General features: G+C 44.2%; 1 protein-coding gene across 6 annotated transcripts in view; it reads right to left on the bottom strand.

Moving 5' to 3' along the window:
- RAPGEF6 (Rap guanine nucleotide exchange factor 6) overlaps positions 1-27660 on the bottom strand; it is a 123403-nt gene that overhangs the window by 49597 nt on the left and 46146 nt on the right. For 5 of the 6 annotated variants that reach the window (XM_084535471.1, XM_084535467.1, XM_084535468.1 and 2 more), the window contains exon 7: positions 350-481. In XM_084535471.1, the coding sequence (XP_084391597.1) occupies positions 350-481 (132 nt within the window). Of the gene's footprint in view, positions 1-349; positions 482-15511; positions 16171-17480; positions 17873-27660 lie in introns of those variants that run through there. The other variant, XM_084535472.1, reaches the window with a different exon arrangement.

Below are 27660 nucleotides of genomic sequence, written 5' to 3'. Positions count from 1 at the left end.
GTAATTGCCACCCTCTTCTGGTCACCGCCACCTAGCTCAGTGCTAACAAAACTCACAGCGAGGAAAAACAAGGAATGAATTGCCATCAGAAGCAGAATATGCACGTAGCATTACAGATACACTTTTACAAATTCTGTGCAACAGCTTCTGACAGACTTCTGACAAAATTCTGCCAGCCAACAGCAAAAATAACAAACAAACTTAGGAAGTGGAAGCCTGACCTCGTGTTTTCTGATAAACAGCTGACACCACAGCAGCACAAAATGTTACCCAGAGCAATTAGGAAAGGCAAAATGCAATTTTCAGCTGGGGGAGGAGAAGGAAAAATAAGAAACAAATGCAATTTTACCTGATAGATATCAGACAGGCTGCTGCTCCCAGAATCACTGGCAATGCTACATCCAGACTGGCTTGAAGGGACATGAGTCACCTGAGGATGAGGATTGTCTGTAAGATGCATCTTGGTAAGATCAGCTGGAAGCTGCAAGTAAAATGGATTTGGGGGAAAAAAGGAAAGGGAAAAAAAGAAAAAAGACACATAAATCAGATTTGTTGACAAAGTTATCCATAAAACATTTGTTACCTATTTGAATATTCACTTGTACGTTGACATGTATTTTGAGAAAATGGTAATTTAGACTAAGCTTGGCCAATCATACTTCTTGTCTTATATAACTGATAATGATTCATCTTTCTATAAAATGAAGGTCTAGTTTCTTTACAGCTCACTGATACACACTGACAGAATTAACAGCCCGTAAGATAAACATGAGACAATGCCAGCCAAACAGCTTACAACTTTACCATTAGCTTATCCTGCAATCCAACATGAAGAAGGATACCTGTTCACAAATTCAAGCCTTTAATTCAAGAATAGCCTTAGAAAACATCAATATACAACAAAAGAGTTAAGTAATCTAAAACAAAGTTTTGGTCTATAAACTGCCTTTTTTTTTTTTTTCATGACGACGACTACAAAGCAGGGATATTATGTATTTCTGGTACATGCAAATTCAACAGTGCTTCTATTTTATCTATCCATAAATCAACATGTATATAAATATGTAGACACATTGCATTGTATACATATACATTATTTGGTTCATGCTCAACTGAATGAACAGAACTTTTTATATTGTATTGCTTTAAAAAAACGTTCTTATACAGAAAAAAAATCTGAATTATTCTGGCAGCATCAACTATCATGATCAAAGGGAAAAGGCTGCTTCTGTAAAACAAACGAAATTCCACACAGAAGAGTCAGCCTCTAGATAAAATATTCAGTTCTACTAATTAAAGGACAATATTGTGCAATTGTTGTTGACCCAATGTCATCCTTATAAATGGTGATTTTTAAGTAAGAGGAGCACTTTATTAAACACTTGTTCATAGATTTTTTTGGAACCATGACTGGTGCTGTAGGTCTCAGCCCAAAAGGCTGTGAGTCCTCCGACACACAAACCATAATTTTGATTTTCAAAATTGTGATGAAGACCATGGGGGATGTTGTGACAACTGTCATTCCCTAGTACATTCCCAATGCCAATCGTCACTCAAACCTGAAGACACAAGAAGACTACAAAGCTAGTTTTCAATATGCTAATATCTACAACAGTCCTGTTTTGAATGCATCTTAATTTCAAAAAGTGCAATATATTTGTCCTTCAAATTAGTACTTTTATGTCCATGTGTATTTGGAAAAGGATAAATCTGTTTAAAAGGTTTGAAAAACACAGCTAGACCTTTATAAACTCCATTTAAAAACAAAACAAAAACCCACTCCAAGCAGTAGATACAAAGCAGCGAACTTCATCCAAGCACAAAGGAAACACAACACTTTGAAGACTATGTTTAGCCACCAAAAAGTTTTAGAGACTGAAAAAATCTATTTTCAGGACTCGAGAACAGAAAAAAGGTCACGGTGCTCAGCTGACGAAACCCAGTGCAGCGGGGCAAGGAGCACCACCACGCCAGCACACGCAGGAGGAGCTGACGTACGCCACGATGTGACCCCTCCAGCGACCAGCAGCAGCACAGAAACGAAGCAGGACAAGCTGAGAATTAATTTTAGCAGGGAGTGCCAGCTGGCTTCACCTGAAATTCAGGGGAGTACTTCTTACACTACACGTTTTTGTGGCACATGCAGAAAAGCGCCATCCATCTCTTGCTGACGGGTGGGCAGCAGCAGGCGTTACGCTGCCTCCCCAAAGCTCTCCAAGGTCTCCTTGGTGCTTTAGCTGATGCCCACAGGGTGAGCAGAGGCTGCTCCCCAGGACACTGCCTCCACTCATGCCACGGGCAGACGCTGCCCTGCTGCTGCTGGAGGCCGGCTGCTGGCCTGGAAGGATGCAAAGCGCCCACGAGCAAGGTCAGCGCGTTGCTTGCCAGCGAGGAGGAAAGGCAGCAGCAAGCCAGGGCTGCTGGCAGGCACCGCCGTGCTGGAGGTTGGTGTGAATGAGAAACCCAAGAGTTTTAGGAAGTGGTGGAACAAATCAGCCTGGGTGGATTCACTGCCCCTACCTCAACGTGACCGCAGTTTTGCTGTGTGCTCCTCCGGGGTCTCCGTCCTCTCCATCTCCCTGCTCCAACAGCCGCCCAGAGAGCAGCTTCTGCCGGCGGCCTGTCCAGCCATGGGCAGGCTCTGGTAGCACCACTTGACACCAGACAGTTTAAATTAAACTATCTATCCAGATTCCTAATGATTTACAAACTTTCAATACGGCTCAAGCAGCACTACCCCAGCAGTTTGTGTTCTCTGTGCACCATCTAAGATCCTTGCGACAAAGGCTGCTTTATACAGCAAGGCTGAGAGCGACTGCAAAATGCAGCTCTCACAATCGGAAGGGAGTTCTGTGTGGAATTTGTCTGTACTTTTCATAAATACACACTGAAGCCTAGCTCGAACCACCAGCACCATTCCCCAAGGAGTATTTCTAATCAAGGCATTAATCACTTATAACTGATCTCCATTCCCCTGGCCAGCACTGCCATCAATTCCCATTGCTCACACAGCACACGGCCTCCTGTGATGCTCCTGCTGGACGTCGCAATGTGACTGTAAAAGACATTTCGTGCAGGTTAATGTAAGGAAAGGCTGCAATATCTCTTTAAATCGGAGAGAGATATAAGGTTTATTTGAGACAAGTGACCTTTAAAGTGCTGCTTGCCACTCTACTCAATCTCCCAAAATAAATCACAGCTTCTGTCTTTTGTATGTCATTTTTATTACCCAAACCGATTGTTCTTTCCTTCAGAGCTCGCTAAGCAGCAATAGGGGGATCAGATGTGTTTGTACCAACAGGACAGCGGGCACGGGCAGGACTCGTGGATGTGGCAATGAAGTTGCTTGAAGTGCTTTAAAATTGCCTGAACTACCAGCAAAAAGCATTCGTTTATACAACTATGATCTCCACGTGGGAGAAGCTTAGGAGCTTATTCCAAATGCATCAGTAACTTGAAAAATTGTGTGTTATGGAAACAAGGTCAAAACAGCAATGTTCACCTATGTCCACATTAGAAACTTTTGGAAGTGATGTGTACATATTCCCAGTAGCTTCTGGCTAGCCGTGTGCCACAGCACCCACGGGCAGGAAAACCCTGAATATCCGTGAAACTCTCATGAACAATGGTTTAGAAAACAGATTATTCACATACCACTTGAGCTAATAACAATCCCCACCAGCCTTCTCCCCCAAGAAATTACAGCCTGGAACCCGAACCTGAGCTGCTGGCAGAGAAACCCACTGATGTCAAGGGCAATGGGCAAAACCCCAGGAGGCTGCATGGGGAGACGCACGATTGAAATGGGAAGGGAGGAACCAGGAGGGGACAGGGACCCGACAGCGCCCACCACTCTGCGAGGTGTCCCGGAGGAACGGCTCCACGGTGCCATGTGTGATGCTGGGGGACTGGCACAGAGCTATGTGGACCTGTACAGGTTTGCTAAAATCAAGCTGAAATGGTTGAAAATTAAAGAAGAATGAAAGAATAAGTGAGAACCTAGTAACACAGCATAAAAGCTATAAACACCAGTCGTGAACAATTTGGACGAAGTTACTGGCTGTTCAAGAAGGAAAATCCCCCACAAGAACAACCTTATGTATCTCGTAATCTGCTTCAAAATTATTCATCTCCTAATAAACCACTCAAAACACGTGCTGCATTTCAATCACTTTGTTCACTGTAAGCAGTATGAAAGAGAGAAGAGGTAAGGAGCCCCCCACGGACCGCAGCGACCCCACACCATGCCCGAGGGTGAAGGTTCGGGGGGCTTCTTGCTTCTCAACAAGGCATACTTCCAAAAGTATACTTCCTATGTTTAAACAGGCAAGGCAGGACATCTTGATCTAATATCAAATTATCAACTTCCTCAGCCTCGTTTGATGACGAGGGCAGAGGCTCGTTTGGTACGTGATGATTCCTCCCAGGACTGCTGAGGTTCCCGACAGCCCCCAGCCAAGAGCCACGGTGCTGTTGCAGCAGCCAGGCCCGGAGACGCTGTGCTTTGGCTAGAAATGGAGTCACCTACCTCACACAACATGGAATCACGCCTACACACCCCAACCAGACACCAGACATTAGAGAAAATTGCATATTCCTTCCTGTACAGCAGGCACCACCCAGCAAAGACTCACCGGCTGTGTTTTTACAGAGAGGCTTTCGCAGTATTACATTCACTACCAGGGAACTCCTTAGGGAAAAAAAAAAAAAAAAGTGTTGGCACCTCCTTTCCCCACCCAAAATATCCCTTAGACTTCTCAAAATCTACCAGCTGCTGACTGCAGACGACACAAGAGCAGGAAGGCAAATAACCTACGTGGAGAAGCAGCGTGTTCATTGGACTTGGTTTCAGGTTTTTACACAATCAACGACACGAAGTGTTCTGTACATCGCAGGACAGTGGATAATTCTGGTCTTACCATTAAAACAACCCATTTCCATCCCATCTCAAAGTTGAAATGCTTCATGCCATTGCTCTGTGTATGAACTGGGGCTTTCATCTGTAAGATTCATTTAGCCCTATGTATTACTCTGACAAAGAGCTAACAGAAGAGGCAACATTTGTCAGCAATGGAAGGAGAAGAGCCATTGAGACCATATAACATGCGTGTATATATACAGACATTGCAAAAATCCCTGCATTATTTTGTGTGACAGACTAGTTATGTCTACAATTGCACTTTAAATGGCAGCAATACTCTGTAGCACACCTTGTGCACTTAGCAGCACACACACAAGGCACGCATCCTCTTCTGCATCTTTCTTGAACAAACTTCTCAGCAGAAAGGCTGAATCACATAGAAACCTCCTAAAATGTTACAAGTCTTTGGCTGTTCTGGGGTGTATGTACTGCACATATTATGGTACAATACTGTCAGCTCCAGTAATTAGTTTTTATTAAGAATTAGGCCACTGTCAAACGATTAAGTAGTTGTCACATCCAAGTTTTTACTTTGTGCATCTTCCTGAAAAGTTTACTTGAGCTTACTTTGCCAAAGTAAAACAATAATAATTTCAACATAAAAACTACAAAGCAAGAAGTGTGCTTTAATTGCTGGTTCTATACCTAGAAAAATGTTGCTTCTCTGTTTCTTGTTCAACTTCTAGGAATGGAGAAGTACTACCCTAAAAAGAACCACAAATTAAAAATATATGACTGAGCTGAAACCCTCATACCAATTCAATTCCAGATTTTCCAAAACTAAGAGGTTACAGCTCTATCTTGTGAAAAGACAAAAAGAATTAGTTCTGACAGAAGTAATACCACCCCAGCTTTACAAAGGCACAGTACTTTTCCCCCACTGCCACCAAATGCTTTGCAGCAATTTGACGACACTGAATTTTTACACGTACAAATTTCCACCTCGTTTTCCAGCTACCCAGTGCCGTACTGAGCTGCATCTCCCTCCATCACATTTGAAAGTATCTCGTTTTCCAGACATCCAGTCTGAGGGGTCTGATAGCCAAAGATGAAGGCAGGAAAGCAAAAACTGCCACGCTCCTGGGACGCCTGTGTTTGAACAGGGATTTCCAACTAACGTTCATTCTCTAAATGAGTCTTTATAATTAATTTAGTTTCACATTAATATTTATATCCATACCTATGGTCGCACAGGCTATACAAGTCATCTGCCAACTTTCTCAAGTCTTATGTCTGTAATTTTGAAATTAATTGAGAACAAATTCCGACGTACGCTGTATTTCCCAAGCTAGCAGACCACTTCTCCAGCCCTGAGTGGAGTGCGTCTGCAGTGACATTCACTTCCTACGTAAACACCATTTACTCTCAGCAGTGAAGTCACACAGAATACTCGGGAATTAAATTAAAAGCTAATTTTGGTATGGCAGATTTTAAGACCGCACATGCCCTGTACAACAGAGCAAATTATGGGATCTTTTATGAGATGGCCACCAATCCGCTCTTCAGAAGCGCACTGAAGATGAATGGTAGCCTGAGGATAAACTTCCCTTTACGTGCTCCCAAGGAGGGCTCTGCCTAAAAATTAGGGCTATAGAAAAGTCATTGAAGAGTTTATACAGAGAGAAAGCAGACACATAATTCATAAGTTACTATTGGGCAGAAGTTAACACACGTAAGAGGGTGAAGTGAGAGTTTTGTCCCTCTGTTCCCCATTCTTTACAGGGAAGGGACTGAGAGCCTCCTCCAGCGCAGGGCTCCATGCTCTGCATGCTGCAGTTCCTGGGGGGCTGATGTCAATTTGCTGGTACCTTTCCTACTGAAAAGCTGCTTCTGTGAGTTTGCTCTGCAAGTTTTGAAAATAAGTAACAGCATCTCCTGAAATAGTTTGAATAACCTTAAAACACAGGTTGGAAGGGTGTATACAAAAAATGGCACAATAGCCTTGAAAAGAAGGGCAAAGGACCTATGAATTACCTTTTGTTACATGTAAAAGAAGCCTCATCCATCATGCTTCATCCTGCGTTAAGTGGCATGTTTATTAAATGTGTTCAGAAACATCCTGACCAAAGGACTCACCACCAGAAAAGAACTGGTGCAGGAAGCAGAGTCTGTGCAACTCTCCTGCTGTGTAGCATCCATTAAAAATGGAAAATACTGGAAGAAAAACGGACAGTAAGGAAGCAAAAGTTTCAGCTTGCCCTTTATTTGATACTCCTTGAGAGCAAAGTGTTTCACCAGTTCTCCGAGGTCGCTGTCTCTGAGCTCACCACGGATCGATCTCGGCTGGACACAGGAGAAGCACCAGCCTCAGACGCAGAGGGAACACGCTGTCCTTTTACAGGCTGCGTAAGCAAATCTTCTGTCCTTGGTTTCACAGGCTGTCAGTAACCTTATACCTTATTTTCTTTTTCTGAAGTTCCCTGAAACGTTGCCAGCACGAGGAATATCCAGAAACAGGGGGCTGATTCCCAACGAACAGCCCAAGACAAGCATTGCAGCCCCGCATCGCACGCATCACCCTGTGTGTGCTTCTGTGCCCACCTCTGCCCTGCACCCCTACGCTGCCTAGCAATCCCAATTTTAAGGCACACATTTATTATTTTGGTTATCGTTTGTGATTTTCCATTGAAAGGTTTTCACTGTTTTAAGTTGGAACCCATTAACACACCCTTAGGGCATTAACTGTGATCGCACTTGGTAACCCCTGAGATTTAGGAAATGCTCCCACTTGAGCTCCATCACAGCCAAGTGCTTCAAGGGCAGCGATTTCCCTTTCTTGGCTGATGCAGAAAGTTCAGGCTGTTACGACCTGCCAGTTAAAAAAAGCCTCCTTCCATCCCTTCGCATGCCTTTTTTTCACTGATGTCCTTGATTCAAAGTCTTTCGTTACCATTAGAACGAAATATTCTGCCCACATTTCTTCACTTTCATTCCCATTTGCACGTTAAGTCTTTGGATCCCCATCACCGAAGTTTGCCATTTGTTTTCACCACTGAAAGCTAAGGCATAACAAGACTTAAGAGCAGCCTTGGCTAAATAACTACTGCAGAAAAACTGTGACAAGAGCCACTGATGCGATGAGTTGGGTTCTTCCCACATCATGGTTATCACAACCCAAAGCTGGTTATTTTAAATACCTTGTGATCAAAGACTCGACCACGTGAAATAGGCTCTGTGCAGAAAAAACTCCCTGGAACTGGCCTTCAGCTTCCCTTGCTCCGTACCAGCTTTGAAGCAGCAGCTGACTGGCTCTGGCCAGCACCGGAGCACTGCTCTGGATTTCTGTGCTCTGTCGGCACAGGTACCTCTGTGATTTCTCTGTTCAGATGCCTTGTTAGCTCTACCATCAGTAGCACACCTTGTTTTCTAGCATTTTATTGCCAGGTATTTTGCTGGTCTCACTTGGTGCCTGCAATTCAATAACCAGCTAGCTCATTTTTCACCAGTTAATGTATTTCTTTAGTTAGTGCTGTTCTTTCTTTCTACACCAGACTACCCCAAAAACACCGATGTTCACTCACACACATGTGCAGTCAGCCTCTTGCCAAGCAAACCTCTCCATACACCACTTTTGTTCTCATCCATCCCATTTATTCCATCTGAAGGGAAAAACAAACACACTCAATTTTTTCCTTATCACCAGTATGACAAATCTCATATAGCCCACGAGTGAAATCATGAGAAACCGATCACTGAAGTTATTTTCCAGTATTTTCATTAGCCCTTTTTTTCTAGGGCTTTATCTGCATAAGTTAACTCTGGTTTCTGCGCTCACTTTTTGCATAGAAGCCACAGTTCTGCTCCAGTTTAGACATGTGTAAGCATAAAACATATGCAGAGCTGTGCTAATGGGAGAGGAGAAAGTTGCTCCTCTGAGGGCAAGACGAGCCCGGCTGAATTACGGATGCTGACATCACTCACCGACTTACTTAATGCAAACAAAAGCATCTCCTCAAAGACCACAGCTGTTCCGCCAGTGGCACAAAAGCAGATTTCTTTAGATTTCTAAAGAGCAGCAATGATTTTCTAAAGAGCTGCACTGATTTTTATTTATTTATTGGCTCCACGAAGGCAATAATCGGTCCTGAAGTTAACCTCCCGAAGCATCCAGCCTTGTCCATGAGTGACAGCCGCCCGGCCAAGAGCTCAGCTCAGGGGGTGCCAATCACCAGCTGATGGATCAAATATTTGCCCAACAGGTTCAGCTGAAATCCCACAACCTTCAATAACATCACGCTAAGAAAAATGGTGCCTCTCCCAGCTTCCGAGCTCCCCTTTGTAAAACGCACGCAGGATGCACTTTTTTTTGATGACAGATTTTTTTCAGCCCTTGTTTCAGCTCATTAGCTGCGGTGTGTACTCACTCCAAGCACTACCCAGAAGCATCTCAAAGAAACAGCGACCAAGCCAACACCGTTCACGACAGCCTTGCAGTGCCTTGAAAAGCATTCCTTGTAGTCTTCCTAAAACATCCCCAGGCTTACAAAAGAAAATCAAAAAACCAAAAAAATACACTAAAAAAATACAACCCCCTAGAGGCTGCTCTATGCCCCCAGCAGCCAAGAACTTCTTGGTCCTTATGGCACATCCCGTGCGGAGAAAACAAAATCCTCAGAAGTAGAAAAGTATTTTGTTTCCTTAGTAACAATAAGGTGACGTGAGGACAGAATTTCAAAGTAAATTCTGGTGTTGCCTTAAACTACATACGTAATGCAATTTTAATTTGGTTTTCATATGTTTAAATTATAGATCACTGCTCCACTTTAACTCACGATAACGCTCGGCATCTGACACAAAAACATCTCGGCTTTGGAGAAGGGGGGGCTTTGGCTGTGAAGATGCTCGTTGGTATGAAAAAAGCGTCGATGAAACCCCATAATACTGGGAACACCCAACATGTAAACACAAGCTGCAGTTTTTACAACCACCAATTAATACAGAGCAACTCTTTTCTGGCCTAATCACAATGTAACATTTGTAAAACGCCAAGAATTATGCCCTGGTATTATGAAAATGTTACAATAAGAGCTCAAAAAGACGTTTTCAGTGCTCGAGTTCAAATTCTGCTGTTTGTTCTTGCCGCTGATAACTCATCACAGGACTAAGAGCAGCGTTGGCTGGATAACTACTGCAGAGGAGCTGGGGCAGCAGCCAGCACTGCGATGAGCTGTGCGAGGAACCCGACAGAGCCATGGAAGCCCCAACATCTGGGGAGCATCCTGAGATGGTTCTGCAGGGCACACGGAGCTCCACACCTCCATGGAGCTTCGTCTTCACCTAATAATTTATGAACTCCTATATACACTGATTGGTATAAAATACCAGTGAGAGGATGCTCCCTCCTCGCGCACCCCGGGGCTGGGTGCCATTGGCATGGATGTGCCAATTCAGCTCCAGCTGGGGGCTGCATCCCTCACTAACCTGGCCCCCAGCCCCTCTGGAAAACAAAGGAGCACCAACCTTCTGTCCCCATCGTCCCTGCATTCGTACAGAAAGACATTCGTGGAAGCGAGAGGAGCACAACGGGGTGGTCCCGAGTGAGCTTCTGGCTGCACGCAGCACTGCAACAAAGCCGGTTTAAAACAAACAAAGCCCAGGAGGAAATAAATGAAAAGATAGATGTTTGTTTGCATATTAAGAGCCAATTTCCGATAAAAACAATCCTTCAGGAAAAGGCTGTTTCTGTTGAAAGTAGGAAGATGTGTGCTTGCATTTAACATCGAACTTATTGTACACTGGAGTATGAGAAAATTCGAGTTTTTAGAGTAAGTGGCCACACTGCTCATATTAAACCTTTTTTTTTTTTTTTTTTAGTCTTCATAAATTGTCAAGCAAGAAGTGCACGAAAAAAGTTTTACCTAAAATATCACGCAAGTTGTTTTAGAAAGCAAAGCTAAACATCTAAGTGTAATGGATGGCCAAGCATTAGCCCAGGTCCTCGAAGGTCTCTCCGAGCACTCAGCTCTCAGATTGCACCATGAGTAACCAGAGGCTGTGCTCCTGCAGATCAGTTACAGCACAAAAACGAGGTGATCCTGCCATTGCAGGGGGTGGAGAGGGAAAAGACCAGGAAATATGGAAAAGGAGAGGCCATAAATGTTTTGAGGAGCTGGCCAGAACTCCAAAAACCTCAAAATGGGACCAAACCGTACAAACCAAGCAGCTAGGAGGTGAGAGAACCATCAGTGATTGAAGAGTTGAGCTCACAGGGCTGTCAGAGGCTGTGTGCCCGTGCCCTGGAGCTCGGGCAGCGGGGTGACAAGCACCCATGGGTGCCACCTACCCTAGTGACAGTTTGGGCTCAGCACCACTGAAAGCTGAGCTGGGAGCTGCGGGCACAGAGGAGGCGCAGGGGGAGAGGCGAGGTCAAGAGGTAGAGAAAGATGCTGTCAAAATCAACTGAAAAAAACAAAGCAAAGGGTCAGTTACTCTGTTTGCACCGAAAATGTTTAAAATTCATGCTACCAGGGCTACGTTTCACATGAGTGCATTAGCAGAGATGAGGATGACATCGAATCAAATCAAGGAGCCGCTATCCAAGCTCTGTTCTTCTTCTGATGAGCTGAAAATAATCTTTAATTGCGTGAAGGTTTCAGCTCAGGATCTCAGAGATCAAACTGATGCCCTTTGAAGTCGGAAGATGATGTTAGGCTGCTTTTATTTATGGTTAACTAAAGCTTGCATCACATCCCTGCAAGACAGCAGCAGAAATAGGAATGGGACTGCAAAATGACTTCAAGTTTTCTGCTCTAACCTCAGCGCAAACTTCTAGGGAGCAAATTTGCCTTTTGTTTTTATGTTTAGCATTAACAGATTTTATTTGAACAGAGAAAAGAGAACTCGGAAGCCTAGATAACCCAGACAAAGGAGAAAATAAGCTGCTGTCTACTGTTGTTAGACAATTTTAATGTGCACCTGGGAACTTAAATGAAACTGTTTCCCTTCAAAATCCAACACTTTAGAAGCTGAGAAGTTAAGTCAAAACTCCTTTTCTGTAAAAAGCACATTATCTCAAAAAGCATCCCTTCTTAAATATCCTGCACAGACACATTATCTGATCACTTCCTATTTTCCCCATCAGACCTCCTGACACACAAATAGGGTTGCTATGTATGCGTTCTAGCCTTGGGAATTTTAGGCTGTGCATGAAATTCCTGTCGCTGGAGAACCCTGCACATCCAAACCCTTAAGCTTAGAACTCTTTAATGCCAACTTCATAACAGGTCTGTGTTTAAGAGTTTCATATCAGAGAGTGCCTTATAGTCAACAGCCACTGAGAAAGTTACGATCAGAATTATAAAGACAATCAAAATCTTGTGGATATGCATTTGAAATAATTTGTTTGCATTAAAATAACGTGTTTGTATCATAGGAATCCCTCTCAGCATAAGCTGAGTGCCTCATGTGCAAGTATGCTGTCTGTGGAAGCAGTCCTCTGCTTTCCTTTATGTCCCTCCAAAGTCACAGTGGCTTGACAGCTGGGGCAGCTTTGCCACACTCCTCACTGCTCATCCCATTCACCACCTTTGCCAAAGGATGCCTGCATCTCTGCGTTTCATCTTCTACAGCCTATCACCCCAGGGAGCACACGGTCCCTAGGGCAGAGACATTTCTCACGATGCACTTCCAACGTGGGGCTCTGCTCCTGCACTTGGTACCTCCAGACAACCAACAGAAGGAACAGCCAACACCTTCCTGCAGCAGACAATGATTGTTGTTGGACACCTTTCCAAGTACCAGCACAGCCCTGAGAAATACCGTTTACCTCCACGAGGCTCTGCCCAACAGGGCTGGATGGCTCAGCAACCAACCTTCAGGTGCACTGCAGAAATCGATCCTCCTCAAAGTTTTCTGTCTCAGTTTATCTCCTCTTAGCAGCATGTTCTGCATGAGAATAGACTGCATTGGTTATTTGACAGATGTCTACTGCACCTCTTTTACTTTTGGAAGCCAAAAGGCACAGCCCCCACTCTCAGCAGGGCACACAACGCTAGCAGGCATGGAGACCCCATGTCCCCAGAGCTCCTCTTCCCAGGGGTGCCATCTCCAAAAGGCAGTTCTGCACTTCTGGGTAGCCATAAAAACTGATCCCCGTGTTCTCCTTTATGCACCTTCACCAAAGCTTGCCTTTCAGATTAGTCACAAGGAGTGTGATTTCACTTTGCTCTGATTAAACAGACGTAATGCTACTGGCACATTCAGAACAGCTACAATTACAACTGAGTCAACAGCCCGTTTTCAAACTGCTGTCTTATACCTCACTTTAAAGGCAACTCAATTAAAAAAATAATCTGGGACAGGTACTTATGCAAGTCTATGGAGTTGGGAATTTAATCACTGAGAAAACAAATGGAAGATCAGATGGTCACTGCTCTACAGCAAGAAACAGTTCCAGCTACAGAATGGGATTATAAACTACTTGACATTTTCAGGTTTAAAGTTACAAGCTTGCATATTTTAGAATTTCTGAAGTCAGTTATTTTACTAAAATATGTATTATTATAAAGCACCCATCACAGAAACAGATTTCTGGAAAAAAGCTTAGACAAAAACTAAACTGAATGAACTCAGATATAGCTCAGATAATCAGTGTGTTTAATCCTAGCATACTACTTTTCAGAGTTGCAGAGCTTCAAGAACTGATGAGTTCTAAAAGTTATTTTGGGGGGTTGCAGGAATTTTGGGGAGCTTTGTATGGTTTTGCAGAACAGGGCAGTAAGTGGTTTTCCTGTGTTGGTTTCAAAGGTAAACAACTTTTATCCGTGGACTGGGATGCTAAACCAGTTAATAAGTTTGCATCAGCCAAAAGAAAGAAAGAAAGAAAGAAAGAAAAAGAAATGAACAAAACCAACCATACATACATCTTTCTCTCCCACGTTTTATAGAATTTCATTTTTGAATAGCAAATGCGAGAAGAAATGGCAGCAATCCACTGGGTATTGTCCTCAGTGCTGACACAGGGGTCAAAAGCCCTTCCAATTATTGTTATTTCCCACCCTCCACCAACCCTTGTTTGACCACAGGGTTTCTTTTCTTGTGGTTTCTCACTTAGGCCCAAACTCTCCTGAAAGAGCAGCCTCAGCTGAAGCACAAACGTGACTAAGCATTCCCAGTTTTTAAGCAATATTACACGTCCAGACCTCCTCCACAAGGGCGGTGCGGGCTAGACGAGCTTCAGGAAACCAATCCCTTCATATTTAATGTCTACAGACTGGGAAGGAAGTAAAGGAACCCACACGTACACTGGAGACTCAAACGATGACACAAACAGGCCAAAATCTGCCAACGTGACCACTGAGGCTCGGAGCCATCACAAGCACACCAGGTCCCTCTGCCTTCTGAGTCCCCGCTGCTCCCCTCGGCTTTGGCTGCTGAAACACACACAACAGCCGAGATGGGCCACAAACCTGGACCCCTATCCAGATATTAATGGTGGCAACTGCAATTGGAAACCCTAAATCCCAGCATTTCCCACCCCTCTGCCCTGAAACAGTGAGCTTCCATTTACATCGTCAAATGTAAAAAAAATAAGCAGGGAAAGCCCCTTATGCCCATGGACTCCAAGCACCCATCTTGACTTCTGTCTTGTGCCTCTCCAGGCTGCCCCGTCGCTTGGTCCCTAAAACTGAAGGGTCCTCAAACTTTTGGGACCGAAGTCAAGAGCAAGATTTCTTGCTCCAAAGTCACTGCTGCATCTCATGATCTCAACCCACTGCCTTCGAGCACTGCTGGCTTTAACACACAAGAAAGTTGCACAACCCTTGTTCTAGCCTGCAGGAGCTTCTGCAACATAAATACGAAAACTGTAGGAGAAAAGGTATATTTGACTGGCCTCAGCTTTGTAAGTCAATTCTTGTGTCTTGGGTTATTGTACTGGGAGCAGTCTTAATAAAACACCAGTCACTCCAGTAATTTTCTGAGAAAGCATACCAAATTGCAGGAGTCTGACAAACAGTATATTTATATATAAATTCTGAATTTAAAGGCTTTTATCTCAGTAGGTTGGTTTGCTCGAACGTTCTAGATTTCATTACCTTCTTTAAAAGAAACACTATTCCCTCCCCAGCTTCACAAAAATATTGCATCTTCAAACAGACAAAATAATTCGTGTCCTTTAAAGCTAATTGTAATTACATAGTTTGGCTAAATAATTAACCGATTCCATAACGATGCACAAAGGAAGCAGGCAGTACAGTCTCATACAGCTTGAAAAATCAGAACATCGGTGGGTTTGTATATCAATATTTTCAAGTTAGCAATAACGACAGACAGTCATAAAAATGTTATACTTGCATCATACTTGTTTATATATTAATAGGCTAAAAAGCAAGCTTTACATCATTTTGTAACAAAATGGCATTTTTATACTTCCTGTTAATCTGTAAGCTCTTAGCGTATAAAACAATTTCAAGATTTCAAGGTCCCCCCTTCCCGTTCAGAAATCATTCTGCCAGAACAGTCCATGCCCAGCCAGAGCCCAGCATTTCACCCGAGCAGCACTCGGCTTTGGAGAAGTGAGCATTTGCACAGACAGCACCACGGCTGTCAATACATTTCAGAGAAATGCATCACAGACAAAATCGTACTTACTTTGGAGGCCCACGGTTGCAGGCAGTTGGCATAACATCGAACGAGAAAAGCCATTTCTTAGGCTGAGAAAAAAAAGTTTCCTTTCTCAAATAAAAGTCTCAGACGAAAAATATTTAGTAAAATCCTCTCTGGATTCTCTTTAAAAATCATAAACCAAAGCAGCAAATATACAAGTATGCAACTTGTCAGGCTTGAATTTCACACTGAATTCGATTACAGCTTCTCCTGTGTCAGAGTAGTTTTCAGTGTTGCAGTGAGTTAGCAGCAGCAGCAATTCCTATAAAAATGTTCCAGTTTTAACAAGCACATAAATTCAAGTCAAAATGTTTCCTAGCTTTTCAAATACAAATATCCATAGGTTCCCCCAGGCACGAGGCGCGTACCCAAAAAGTGCTGCTAAGATTGAATTAATTCTGAAATGGATTAGAATTGCAGGTTAGAGCAACAATACATAAAAAGGTGAGATAAGAATTCTTCAAATTCCTTTTTTCTCTTCACTGAAATGCATTAAGAGTGGCTTATCTTCAGGTTCACTTTTCGGAAACTTCACATTCATATTGTAGATCGAAATTTGCAAAGGTTCTTCAGCATCCTAGGCAATTCGGGAATCCCACGCCCTGGATATTAAAGTTTCTTCTTTATACTCTTGTCCATCATAACTGCAAAATTGAATTAGTGTCCAGACTGTAGCTCCAGGATATATGCTCTAACAGGTTTGCACTGTGGAATGTATTAAAAGCCTCTGCAATACAAACCCTTTTCTCTTTTACCCCCCCTCCTCTTTTTTTTTAATGCAGTTTACAACTCCGCAGTGTTGCTTAGTATTCTAATGCATCAGCCAGATACTACGGTTAATCCACGCCTAGCTTTTCCAATTAAAACACTTCTGTAATGCACGACAAAACAGTACGTCCATGGCTACAGCAAGACTGACTGCTGGAGTCCTAATTCCTACTATCTTTGCTTGCTTCTCAGCAGCTCCCTCAGGAGAAGCTCCCATCGATTGGATGCTCCGCAGCAAGATGAAATATCTAATAAGGAGGAAAGAGAGTGGGAGGGGAACCGAGCTAAAAGGATGACATCACCTGTATAGAAAGCCTTTAGAAACTGCATTAGATCAATTGGCTACTGTATCTGCAGATGCAGCCAGCAGAGCATCTTTATTGACCTAATATAAACACACATATCGGTACAGCAACTGCTCAGCAAAACACCCCTGCTCTACGTTACATTTTATATCGTTTTAGGATCTACAAATGCATATGCTGCAGCCCTGAATATTTTTTTTTCTCTAAAACAGCTCAAAAACCCTGAAGCTCATACATCTATTAAGGCTTTCAACAGCATTTAGGTGAATCATTTCTCATCTTTGCATCCAAATTTAGAAATAAGGAAAGGTAGAAAAAAAATCTGCAGACACTCACATGTGTGCATGCATGCACAGATACACCCATAATCAAACAATTTCTGCTTTTATATACATGTCATACAGGAATCTCAACATTTCTATCTCATCCTATCCACCCATCAGCAGATCTTTATCTAGGATGAGAAGGAAATTCCTCTTTGAAAGGTGATGTTTCTAATATTCATAATTTTTAGCGGGCTTGAAACATGTTAAAAGTTAGGTTTGCTTTCTTCCAATCAAGACCAATTCCGTTTGTAACAGAACTGCCTTAATTCTGCAGTACTCAATTTAGTTTGATCATTTCTTTTTGCCACTAAAAACTGAAATATTTGTCAGCAGCTCAGTGCCTTGGATGGCAGCCCAGCCTGCTGGAGAGCTGCTCCGAGGAAGCACCTACGAGATCCCACACCTTTGAGCTGGGGCTGCCGCGATGCTTTCAATTCCTAGAAGGCAAATGTCTGCTGCTGCTGCGCGAGGGGAGGGGAGGACGGGAGAGGACAGGAGCAGAGGGTGCTGGCTCTGCCAAAGCCAGTATTTAGTTCTCAGGATCGTTTACTTCACCTGCAAGAAGGGGCACTCACTGTTTCCGTTTTCTTCTCTTTGGAAAGAATTTTCATCGCCACTTCTTCTTATTCCCCGTTTGCATCAGGCTCGAGGTTAATTCTCCAAAACTGAATGCGAGCTCGAAGGCCATACCTTCCACGCAGAAGAGGGTCTTCAGAGAGTGGCCTGGTGGCAGCAAGGGTCAAAAATCCTTTTTCTGGTGTTGTTTGCTTGCTCCTGAATACTGAGTTGGACCATTGGAGGCGATCCACAGAAAGCTGTTCCAACAGACGGACGCGTGGAAGAAGATCCCCACACTTCAGAAGCCAAGTTCCAGCACCAGGACACCCCACCCCGTCCCAAACCAAAGGCTGCATTCAGCAGGCAGCCAGCAGTTGAATTCTTCCAGGCGTACGACCCAAGTTATGACCAGAGCTGGGCCTTAGCCCAAGGGAAACCCCTCCCCTGGCACCTTCCGGAGCTGCCTTAAAGGACAAAAATTAGCACTGCTGTCTGAATTCACCTAACCACTGCCCAGCAACGAAAACGGTGATGGATGCAGCCAGGATTCATAAACTAACGGGGTTTAATTTATACCAAAACATAAAGGAAAAATCGAACTTCAGTTCTGCTCTTGCAAAATTTGCAAAGCCAATGGCTGTTTTTAAAAGCTGAAAGATTTTCAGATAATTCCTTTAGCTTCTGAAAGGCATTACACCAGCTATGTAAATAGCTGTTTCCTTTACTGCTCCTTCGATACTAAACAATAGCCCAGCCATCAGCTTCAACTCACATACAACTGTATCGCATCTGTCCTAATAATTCACATTTTTTCCTAAATCAAAAGCATCTTAAGCATCAAATATAAAGCCACGCTGACAAATTTTCAGTAGCAAGAAATGTCCAAATACTTCCATGCAGCGTTACCTGCATTATTATAGTTACCACCATCACAATTTATATCAAGGAAAAAAAAGAGAAAAAAAACAGCCAAAGGAAACCTCTCCCTGCCTGCACGCACACCGATAGCACACAAACTCTCCCCCCTGAACTAACCCGGGCAGATATTCATCTCCCGGCTGCATTTTAAACCCACTGCATTGTGCATGAAATTCAATCCACCAAAGGTTTTGGCGTGGATGCCATCTTTTACAACTACTGTAAACACGAGCTCAATAATGGGAACAAAATTCTATTTCCTTCTAGTTTTGCCTTTAAGTGAGGATGACATCATCCCTCTGCCCGCGCCGCCAATGAGCGCGGCGGCTGCGTCCCCGGGGATGCAGCCAGCTCCTGCGCAGCCCAGCCCGCCCGCGCCGGGGAAAACCTGACCTAATTCCAGGCTGGAGCTTTTGGGGCATCCCCCCACTAATTTCTGGGTTTGAATGCACGCGTCCCCGCAGCCCCCGGTCGCCCGCAGCGCGACGCGCTGTGGTTATGTACATAGGAGCTGCTAAATGATAAATCTCAGACCTAAAGGAACTTGGAGGTGGGAAAAAGCAGATACAAAGCCTGCTCCATGGCGATCGCAGTCAAAATGCTTGTGAGGAACAGGCAGAAGCACAGGCAGTAAATCGCCTTTCTCGTTTGAAGCAGGATTCCAGGTTTTCAGAGAATCTTAAGGGAAAAAAATCTTTGGTATGCAGTCTCCGAATTAAACAAGGTCTTTGTCTCTTAACACTGGTTTCTTTTCACGCTTGAAGCATCACTCCATATGTTTCTATGCATCACATTCCCTTTATCCTCCCATAATACTAGCTGAATCCTCCCGACTGTTAGATAAACCTGCATGTTCCAATTGTCTAACAAGGCTAAGTCACTGCAAAAGGGGCTGGTTTCAGAAGGGCAGGAAGGCCTTCCGTAATTCAAACTCACGGTCGGTGAAACAGGATTAGAGCCCCCTCTCATTTAAAAAGACCACAAACTGAAGTCCCACAAATCAGGACGTGCTCGTGGCTGGCAGCAGCAGACACCCCTCGAACGGCACTTGGCCCTGATCAAGCACAACACACAAGCCCGTGGCGAAGGCGAGCGGTGATCCGAGAGCCATCGCTGGGCTGGCTGGGGATGCGCAGGCTGCCGGCGTGCCAGAAACCTTGCTGACTTCTGTCCCTTTGTCCTCCGAGCGAGCCGCCTTGCTGGGACGCCGTCCCCGGTCCCCACGTGTCCCCCAGCAGCAGCAGGCCCCCCGTCTGCTCCCCCACCTCTTCCCCCCCTTTCCGAGGGCAGCGGCGAGAGCAGCGCCCGCGGAGGGGGCTGGGGAGGGAGCCCAGCTGCTTGGAAAGCAATCTGTCACCCTGCACGCTCAGGCAAAGATGTTTCAGGCTAAAATAATTCATTCTGGGACAGTTTTTGCGAGCGGGAATTGCCAAACACAGCAGCCTAATGCAGAAATATTTTAGGCATTAGTGGCACCTGCATCAAGAGGTTATTCCAATATATTTGAGCACTTTAAATCTCTCTGGAAAGGCAGGCGATGGCGAGCGGGGAGCTCTGTGCGCAGTGCCAGCTGCGGCATAAGCTGGATGCGTCCCCATGCTATGCTGGCAAAGCTTGCTTGATTTAGTGTCACTGGCATGCTTCTCTGATTTTTCCCCACCATTTAACTTCAGCATCTTAAATGAATCACTGTACTTTGTGGCAAGGTTAGCCCCTCGGTAGGGCTTCTCAGGAATTCCTGTTTAAAGGAAAAAATTAATATGAAAAAAAAAAAAAAATACAGCTCTCCACCCTGTTCTTGACCCTTTTACACAAATGGAGGCAGCGAGAGCGGCGCTGCGAGCTCCATTCCTCCTTCAGGGTGACATTACGTGCTGCAACCGCTTCCTTCTGTACATCACTTTCCGCAGCAGCACTTATGAACACGCCGTAGAAAAATCCTGCTGAAAGATCTGTAGGATTCATAAGTGGTATGAAAACCCGATCCATCCTAGGGGAAGGAGGGAGGGGGAGAGGGAGGGAGCGGAGCGGGAGGAGAGACTGTCATCATAACTAAAGTGATGTAAGCTTCTAAATATAGAGCCAGCAATACAGAAGGAACAATAAAAAGGCACCATGGATTCAATTTCTCCATCGCCGTCGTACCACCCCGGCCATCCTTTTTCAGCTGTTGTGTTAAGCATGGAAAGGTCATCTCCTATTTGCAGAAATTCAGATTTATACGTTTTATAATACTTTCTTAAATATGTTTATAAATTACAGCTCTCCCCTGCAGATCTCTGCTCGTGCAGGCTCCGCAGAGCCAGGCGGCATGATCAGCATAGCAAGCGAGGACAATGCCAGCACGTAGAGAGGGGGGAAGCCCCCTCCGCCACAGACTCAAACAAAAAGTTCCTTGCTAGGGTTTGAGCAGAGGTGATTCATATCACGCTCACCCCCCCTTCCTTCCTGACACCTCATTTCGGCAGGGGGTGGGGAGGTTGGGGAAGGTACACAGCCCAAAATTCCCTGGTGGTGAGAACGAGTGGACACCAACCCCGAAAGCAGATGGGTCGGTTTGTGGGGCTGAGCCGCCCAGAGATACCACAAGCACAAAATCTCTAAGATCCTGCACCAAAACTTCACAAGCGCTTTTGCAGTTTTGCTCATTAAAACATTCCCTTCATCTAGCCTCAAAACCGAAATCAGAGCCCAAACCTAACACCGGCCTGAACACATCGTGTTTGTTCAGCTGACACCTTACTGGGACGCCGGACAGGGTTTCAGATTTGGAAACTGAAAATCCCACCAACGTATATGCTCGTTTTTATCCTGGAAGTCACCTACGTTTTGCAGTTGATATGAAATCAAACATGAAGTATCATTTTTTCTTCCCACATTTCTAAAACTACATCTGAAGTTAAATGATCTGGTTAAGGCGATTCAGACCACGAGGTACCAGCACCTCTCCCATAAGGAAAAGCCTTCTGATTAAATGACCTTGAGAACAATGCATTAACTCCACAGATGAGGTTATAATCATTAAAACGCCACTTCCAATGTTTTTTCTGTCATTTTTCTGGAGGATTAACACCAAACCGAAGGCCTGAGAGCAGGAGAGGGCAGGAAGGGTTTGACTCCTCCTACCACTATCAGAGAAATTTGGGGATCTCTCTCTACATGAGGCTGATTTTAAACAGTCAGCTTTCATTTCTTAGCCGACAGGGAACCCGGCCTGCAGATTGCATGTGACGTGAATGTTATCTCGGGCACGGCACCTCACAGACACTTCTAGCCAGGGGCAGCGCTGTGTCTGGAGGCAGCGTGGTGCTCTCTGCATGCAGCCTCCATCACCAGCTGCTCCTGGGCTCCAGCTGACCCCAGGCAGGGGGAATATCGGGGTTCCTGGCCTGGGGCTGGGCCAGCGTGGTGTTCCCCAGAGCACCAAGCATGGACCCGTCTGCAATCCGGCCCTCCCAAAACCCACCATGTAGGGGAAGCACAGCCCAGACCCTTTACCACACGAATTGCTTCACAGCACAGTGATTTCCAAGCTTTCTCACTACCTGGCATGATTCAGCCCCTATTTATTGCCTTCACAAAGGGAAAGCTCAGTCAGATAACGACAGGACAAGGGGGGATGGTTTTAAACTAAAAGAGGGGAGATTTAGATTAGAGGCTGGGAGGAAATTCTTCACTCAGAGGGTGGTGAGGCACTGACCAGGCTGCTCAGAGAAGCTGTGGGTGCCCCATCCCTGGAGGTGTTCAAGGCCAGGCTGGACGGGGCCCTGGGCAACCTCATCTACGGGGTTGGAATTGGGTGATCTGTAAGGTCTCTTCCAACCCGAGCCATTCTGTGATTCCATGAAAGCTGGCTACGCTTGTGGAAATTTTTCCTTAGCATCATTCAGGCTCCCTTCTGCCACTGAGAACAAAGCAGCAGCAGAATCCCAGCTATTCTCACCAAATCCACGAAACTGATCTTAGCAGATACAGCAAGGGCTTGGCCAGAGGACATACCTCCACTGCAAGTTGATAAACCACCGTGCATTTCATCACTGCTGTTAAACAAATTTTAAAGGGCACAAAATCAAAATCATAAAAGCAATATAAGGGTCTAGTTTGTTGAGGCTTCAATACCTCAAACAAACAAGAAAACATAAAAGCTTTAACAGTCAGCAATAGAAGGCAACTCTGACTTGCAAGAACAAAGTTCCAAGAAGGAATTAAAGCTACCCTGATTGACCCATTTAGTCAGAGACTTCATTTAATCAGCTATTTCAATTATTTCATCTGTCAAATATTTCCCCATTAACAAAAGTTTCTACATATCAAATGCAGAATTACAAATGCTGTTAAGAGTCATTAGAAATAGCAGTCAGTTCTAAGCCAAAACCAGACAGATTCTTCTAGCTGTTCTCTCATACAGACAGTGGTTGCATGCCAAGTTTTTCAAGGAAAACGGTATCCAAATGCTTGCACTATGGACCGACATTTTCTGATGATGATTTTAACTGAAAATTGTTCCGAATATTCTCAAGTCCCCAGCTTTGGGCCAGAAAGCTTCCGCAGAACATTTGTAAGTTGACGTAAATTTCCATATTCTAAATTAGAAGAACATTTTAACTTAACAAAGATGAAGACAACAGTATCACAGTGCTTTAACGGAGTCCTTTAGTGTACGTGATGTTCAGCCCAGCAGCTCCAACTCCCAACTCTTCAGGATAAAATATAAAATGACTTTTCACAAAGCTGTTCCTCTCCAAGGCATAAGCCCACAAGCAAGTGAAAGGCTGACTTGGCTATAAATGAGCGCATAAGCAGGCTGCTTACTACATTACAGCACACTGAACAGAAACAGCCCAGGTGGACGGCAGGAAACAAAGATTCGTGCCTGCTCCCATCCATCTGCACGCAGGCTACCAGCTTGCTGCCTACTCCCCCATCAGTTTCTACAAGACACCACTCGCTTGTCATTTCAAAACACTGAAATAATAAAGTAATGTTAAAAAGAAAGATCTGACAGCACTGCAACTCACACACAAAAGGTTTGGAAGTCCCTGACAATGCCTTATCAGGTACATAGCGCTGCTTTCTGCCATTAAGCACCAGAATGACATTACACAGCTATGAGCAGTGGCCACAACACTTGCACATCATTCTCAATCTATTTTGCATAACAGGCTGCTTATAAAGAATTAATGACTTTGGAACTGCCACCCAACCCCTTAGGGTCCATCAAAACAGAGATTAACTCTCTGAACATGCTACATAAAATATTTTCTCAGGCATTTTCCAAGGAACTAAGTTAATTTCTGTGATGGTGTAAATTTGTCTATGTGGTGAAAGGATAAGAAAGAAACAGATAACTGATTACCGTGTGGAGAGCACTTCAGTAATTACATTACGTTTTATTTGTTGTGTGTGCTAATTTGCAAGATATCTAGATTTTATTTTTATTCATTGATATATTTAAAGATTCTTCAGCCACAAGCTGCCATGGAACATAACCAGGCACAACAGCAAATCCCAGCCCCAGCTTAGGGCAAGGTCCAAGCAGCTCCCTGCTTCCATCCCAAACAAAGGCATGGGGAGGTTTCCCTGAGGACGGGCTGTGCTCAGGATCAGTTTCCCTATCAATTTTAAGTATCTTGTTCAAGAAGCAAGGCTCTCGGTGTGGAAAACCACAAAGCTGTCTGTCTGTCCTGCAACATCCTGGCTCACAGCAAGACATGCTGCACACCACCGCCAGCAACCCAGCCAGACCTGAGAAAATACAGGTGCTTGCCTAAAATAAACCCTCCAACGTTTCGGTCTAAGCTAGTTTCATTTTTGCAGCGCTCTTCAGTGCTGTTCGCAGCTGCATGTGTCACCTCAGAACTGAGGTGATTTCTGTAATTCACAGTTTCTGTATAATCTGGTTGTCACGGCTGTAACATCTTCAGGGAAACTCCTGAATATGTTTTGAATAATTACAAATCCACCTCAGTACGGATAAATTGGGGTTTATATACTGCATATGTTCTTTAAAGAAATAACTTGAGAACACAGATTTTAACAGAAAGGCAATACTTTTAGTATGTTTTTACTTATTTCGTGCATAGCACATCAGTCATTATTCTTCAGAAACCTACAGATACTCGTTATCTGGTTGGGGAACCACCAGTGGCCTGTGGAAATTACCAGGAAACATTTGCACACAGGGCTCACGAGGGCCGGAGTTTTTGTAATGACCGCCACAACCGGTGATGGGCACACAAGGAGCCCTGGGCAGTAACAGGGCCGACACCACGAGCCGGCAGAATCCACACGTGATTCTGGATTCAGTGGGCTGGGGAGGAGGCTGCCCTGATGTCCCTGCACCTCAGAGATGCTCCTCTCAGACATCATTTACAGCCTCACCCCCAGAGCAGCACCGATCCCCCTTCCCAGAAAGCTGGGCCTCGTCCCCTCCTAGCCCCATGCCGTGGCCATAGCCCCACAGGCCTGCCCTGAGCAGTGACACACAGCCGAGCAGACAGCTTTATTTAGATGTGGGCCACCACGAAGCCAGAGCAGGCTGCTACAGAAGTGAGCAAGCTGCGGCCACAGCTTCTTTTTGTCGCTGGAGGAAGAGGAACACAAAATGGCAGGAGCGCAGCGGGGCTGCCGGCAGCGGCTACAGGGGCGAGGTTCTCACAGAGGCCATGACCGGCCTGGCTCAGGGAGCACCCGCACACACTGAGCTGGGATATGACATACACCACCGAAAATGTAAGACAAACTGGAAGAGAGAAAACCCTCCATTGTAGGAAGGAGCAGGAAGAAGGAACCTGCATGATCTCCGTGCATTGCACGACACCTCCAGAGAAGCTGCCAGCTGCAGGGGGTTCGGTACCCAGCGGGTACACAGCAAGACTCGTGGATTTTGGCAGGATTGAAGTTTCTTTCCGACTCGTTAGATAATAAAGCCCAAGTTGTCGAACAACAACAAAAAAAGTGACAAAAAGAGGAAGTGGGAGGGGATAAAAACACATTAAAAAAACAATGAGCTGGAATCATCACCCAGCTCTAAAACAGGTCCAGAAGTGATTTCAGCCACTTGCAGATTAGCCCCAGCCCCACAGAAATTAACTACTGATGTTCCAAGTGAACGGATGGTAGCTGATGCTGCATCAAGGCTTAACAAAAGGCATCTGGGGGCATGCTGTACATCAGTATTAGTTGGTTTAGATCAATAAAAGGTACTATTTCAGCAAATCTACCTGGCAGTTAAAAATAGATTATAAAACACCCATAGCATTTAAAAGGGAAAGGATCAGTAATGGGAAAGAACCTAATGGGCTTGCTGCAACACATAAAAACGTGCTTAACCCCCTACACAATTGTGAGATACCCTATACTAACCACAGCCTCTGACAGGATTACATTAAGTAATGATCACAGAACAAGAAACTTGCCACTCAAGCAGTCCTCGGGTGACAGGCTGCTCTGAAGATAAATGCTTCCACAAGGTTCCTGGAAAAATTTTACATGATGAGGTATTAAGATAGTGTCCTCAAAACTTAGTATTATAATAAATCTCTTAAACCTCATCGTCCTCTTGTAAGAGTTTAAAAAAAAATGTAAGTTTGCATGTGTGAGAAAGGGAATTATTAATAAAAGTTTTATAGTAATTTATTTTGTTCTAGGATGAAAAAAATAAATCATATTGTGGTCGCAACTCAATGGAAATGTGTATTACATCTTTTATGCACTATTTTTAGAAATACAAATATTCTTCTCAAAAATCAGAGAAGAGAAACTGTCAGAAATGTGTGCAAAGATTTTAAACTCTTAAAAGATACAAGTTTACAGGTTTGATGGTCAGGGAGAACTTTGTATCAAATTGTTAAACCCCATTTGGTTTTGCTCACTGCAAGAAATATAAACACAGAATTTACTGTAACTCAGGTTTTATTTTGTAATAGTAAATGTTTCAAATATTTATCTTTACATTCTCAATATTTGATCCAAGATGAAAAAAGCAATTGAACTTCTAAACATCACCAGAGCTAACATTAAACATTTCTTCCTAGAACTGTTAATGTAAAAAGTCGTCTGTTTTTAGTCTGGCTGTAGGTTATTGTGTACCTGCTGTAGGTTCACTGAAGTTTGGAACAGAGCTGAACAAAGATGATCAGAATTACTTCTTTTTCTTTTGCAATGAAAAAATACAGTTACATTATTTATTGGCTTGAGAGCTAGACTCAGAAGTAGGAGTGACTAAATATTCATCATAGCTGTGATAATGCCCCGCTGCATGACCCTGGTTACTGTCTGGATTCTTATCTATGTTGCAGACAGTCATATGCACAAAGACTGCCTATCTCCAAGAAGATATGCAACCACACTAACAAATAATCAAAAGAAAGAGCAGGCATTATTAAGACCAATGGCACGTTATATCTAATTCACTAACTCTGACAGGACTTTTCTCCAGTTGACTGCAGCTGGCAGACACCTTCTAGTGGGAGGTGGCCCTGCCCATAGTAGGGGGTTAGAATGAGATAATCTTTAAGGTGCCTTCCAACTCAAACCATTCTGTGATTCTATCCCAACCTCTCTTTACCCCACAGCGAGGACGTCACCCACGGTGACCTACAACATGCGGATGCTCATCGAGTGACGAAAGCAAAATAGATGGGGGCAAAGAGATCCCACGTCACCGCAGCGGATGCTCAGGCAGCCTCGAGTAGACAGCCGCTGCTGCCATCACCGCAGGCAGCAGTGCTATTTCATGTCCTGGGAAAGGCACTTGGGAAGCCTTTCACCAAACTCACTTTTATCCCCAGGGCATTGCTGGCAATGCAGTAGCAGGAAAAACCCTGTCACAGATACTGGGAACCCCTGAGAGCAGAAACCAGCCCTCGGCCAGTTCACCTGCTTAATGAGAGCAGGTTGAGCATCATTTGCATGCATATTGTAAGAAGAAATTCATGCCATTATGCACTTTAAAGATAGAAGCAGAAATATAAACCTGTTCAGTTTGAATGAGAAGAAAGCATATTGTTAATGTACATTTGCTGTATTTTCCTGCAAGAAAAAAAAAAAAAAAAAAAACTTTTAAAAACTTATTCAGGAGGCAACCAGTGTTGTTGTGAAACACTATAGTTCTATGAACCATAAAAACACAGTAAAGGAGTCTGAAGAATAACTCCAAAGAAACTAACCAGATAATCAACTTTTAATATTGAGTCAGCTGTCATTCAAGCAAAATTAAAAAAAAAAAAAAAAAGATACTTATTTGAATGTCAAATAC

This window comes from Aythya ferina, assembly GCF_964211825.1.
Source record: "Aythya ferina genome assembly, chromosome: 14".
NCBI lineage: Eukaryota > Metazoa > Chordata > Aves > Anseriformes > Anatidae > Aythya > Aythya ferina.
Note: the sequence above shows the minus strand (reverse complement) of the source record. Positions and strands in the feature narration are given on the sequence as shown.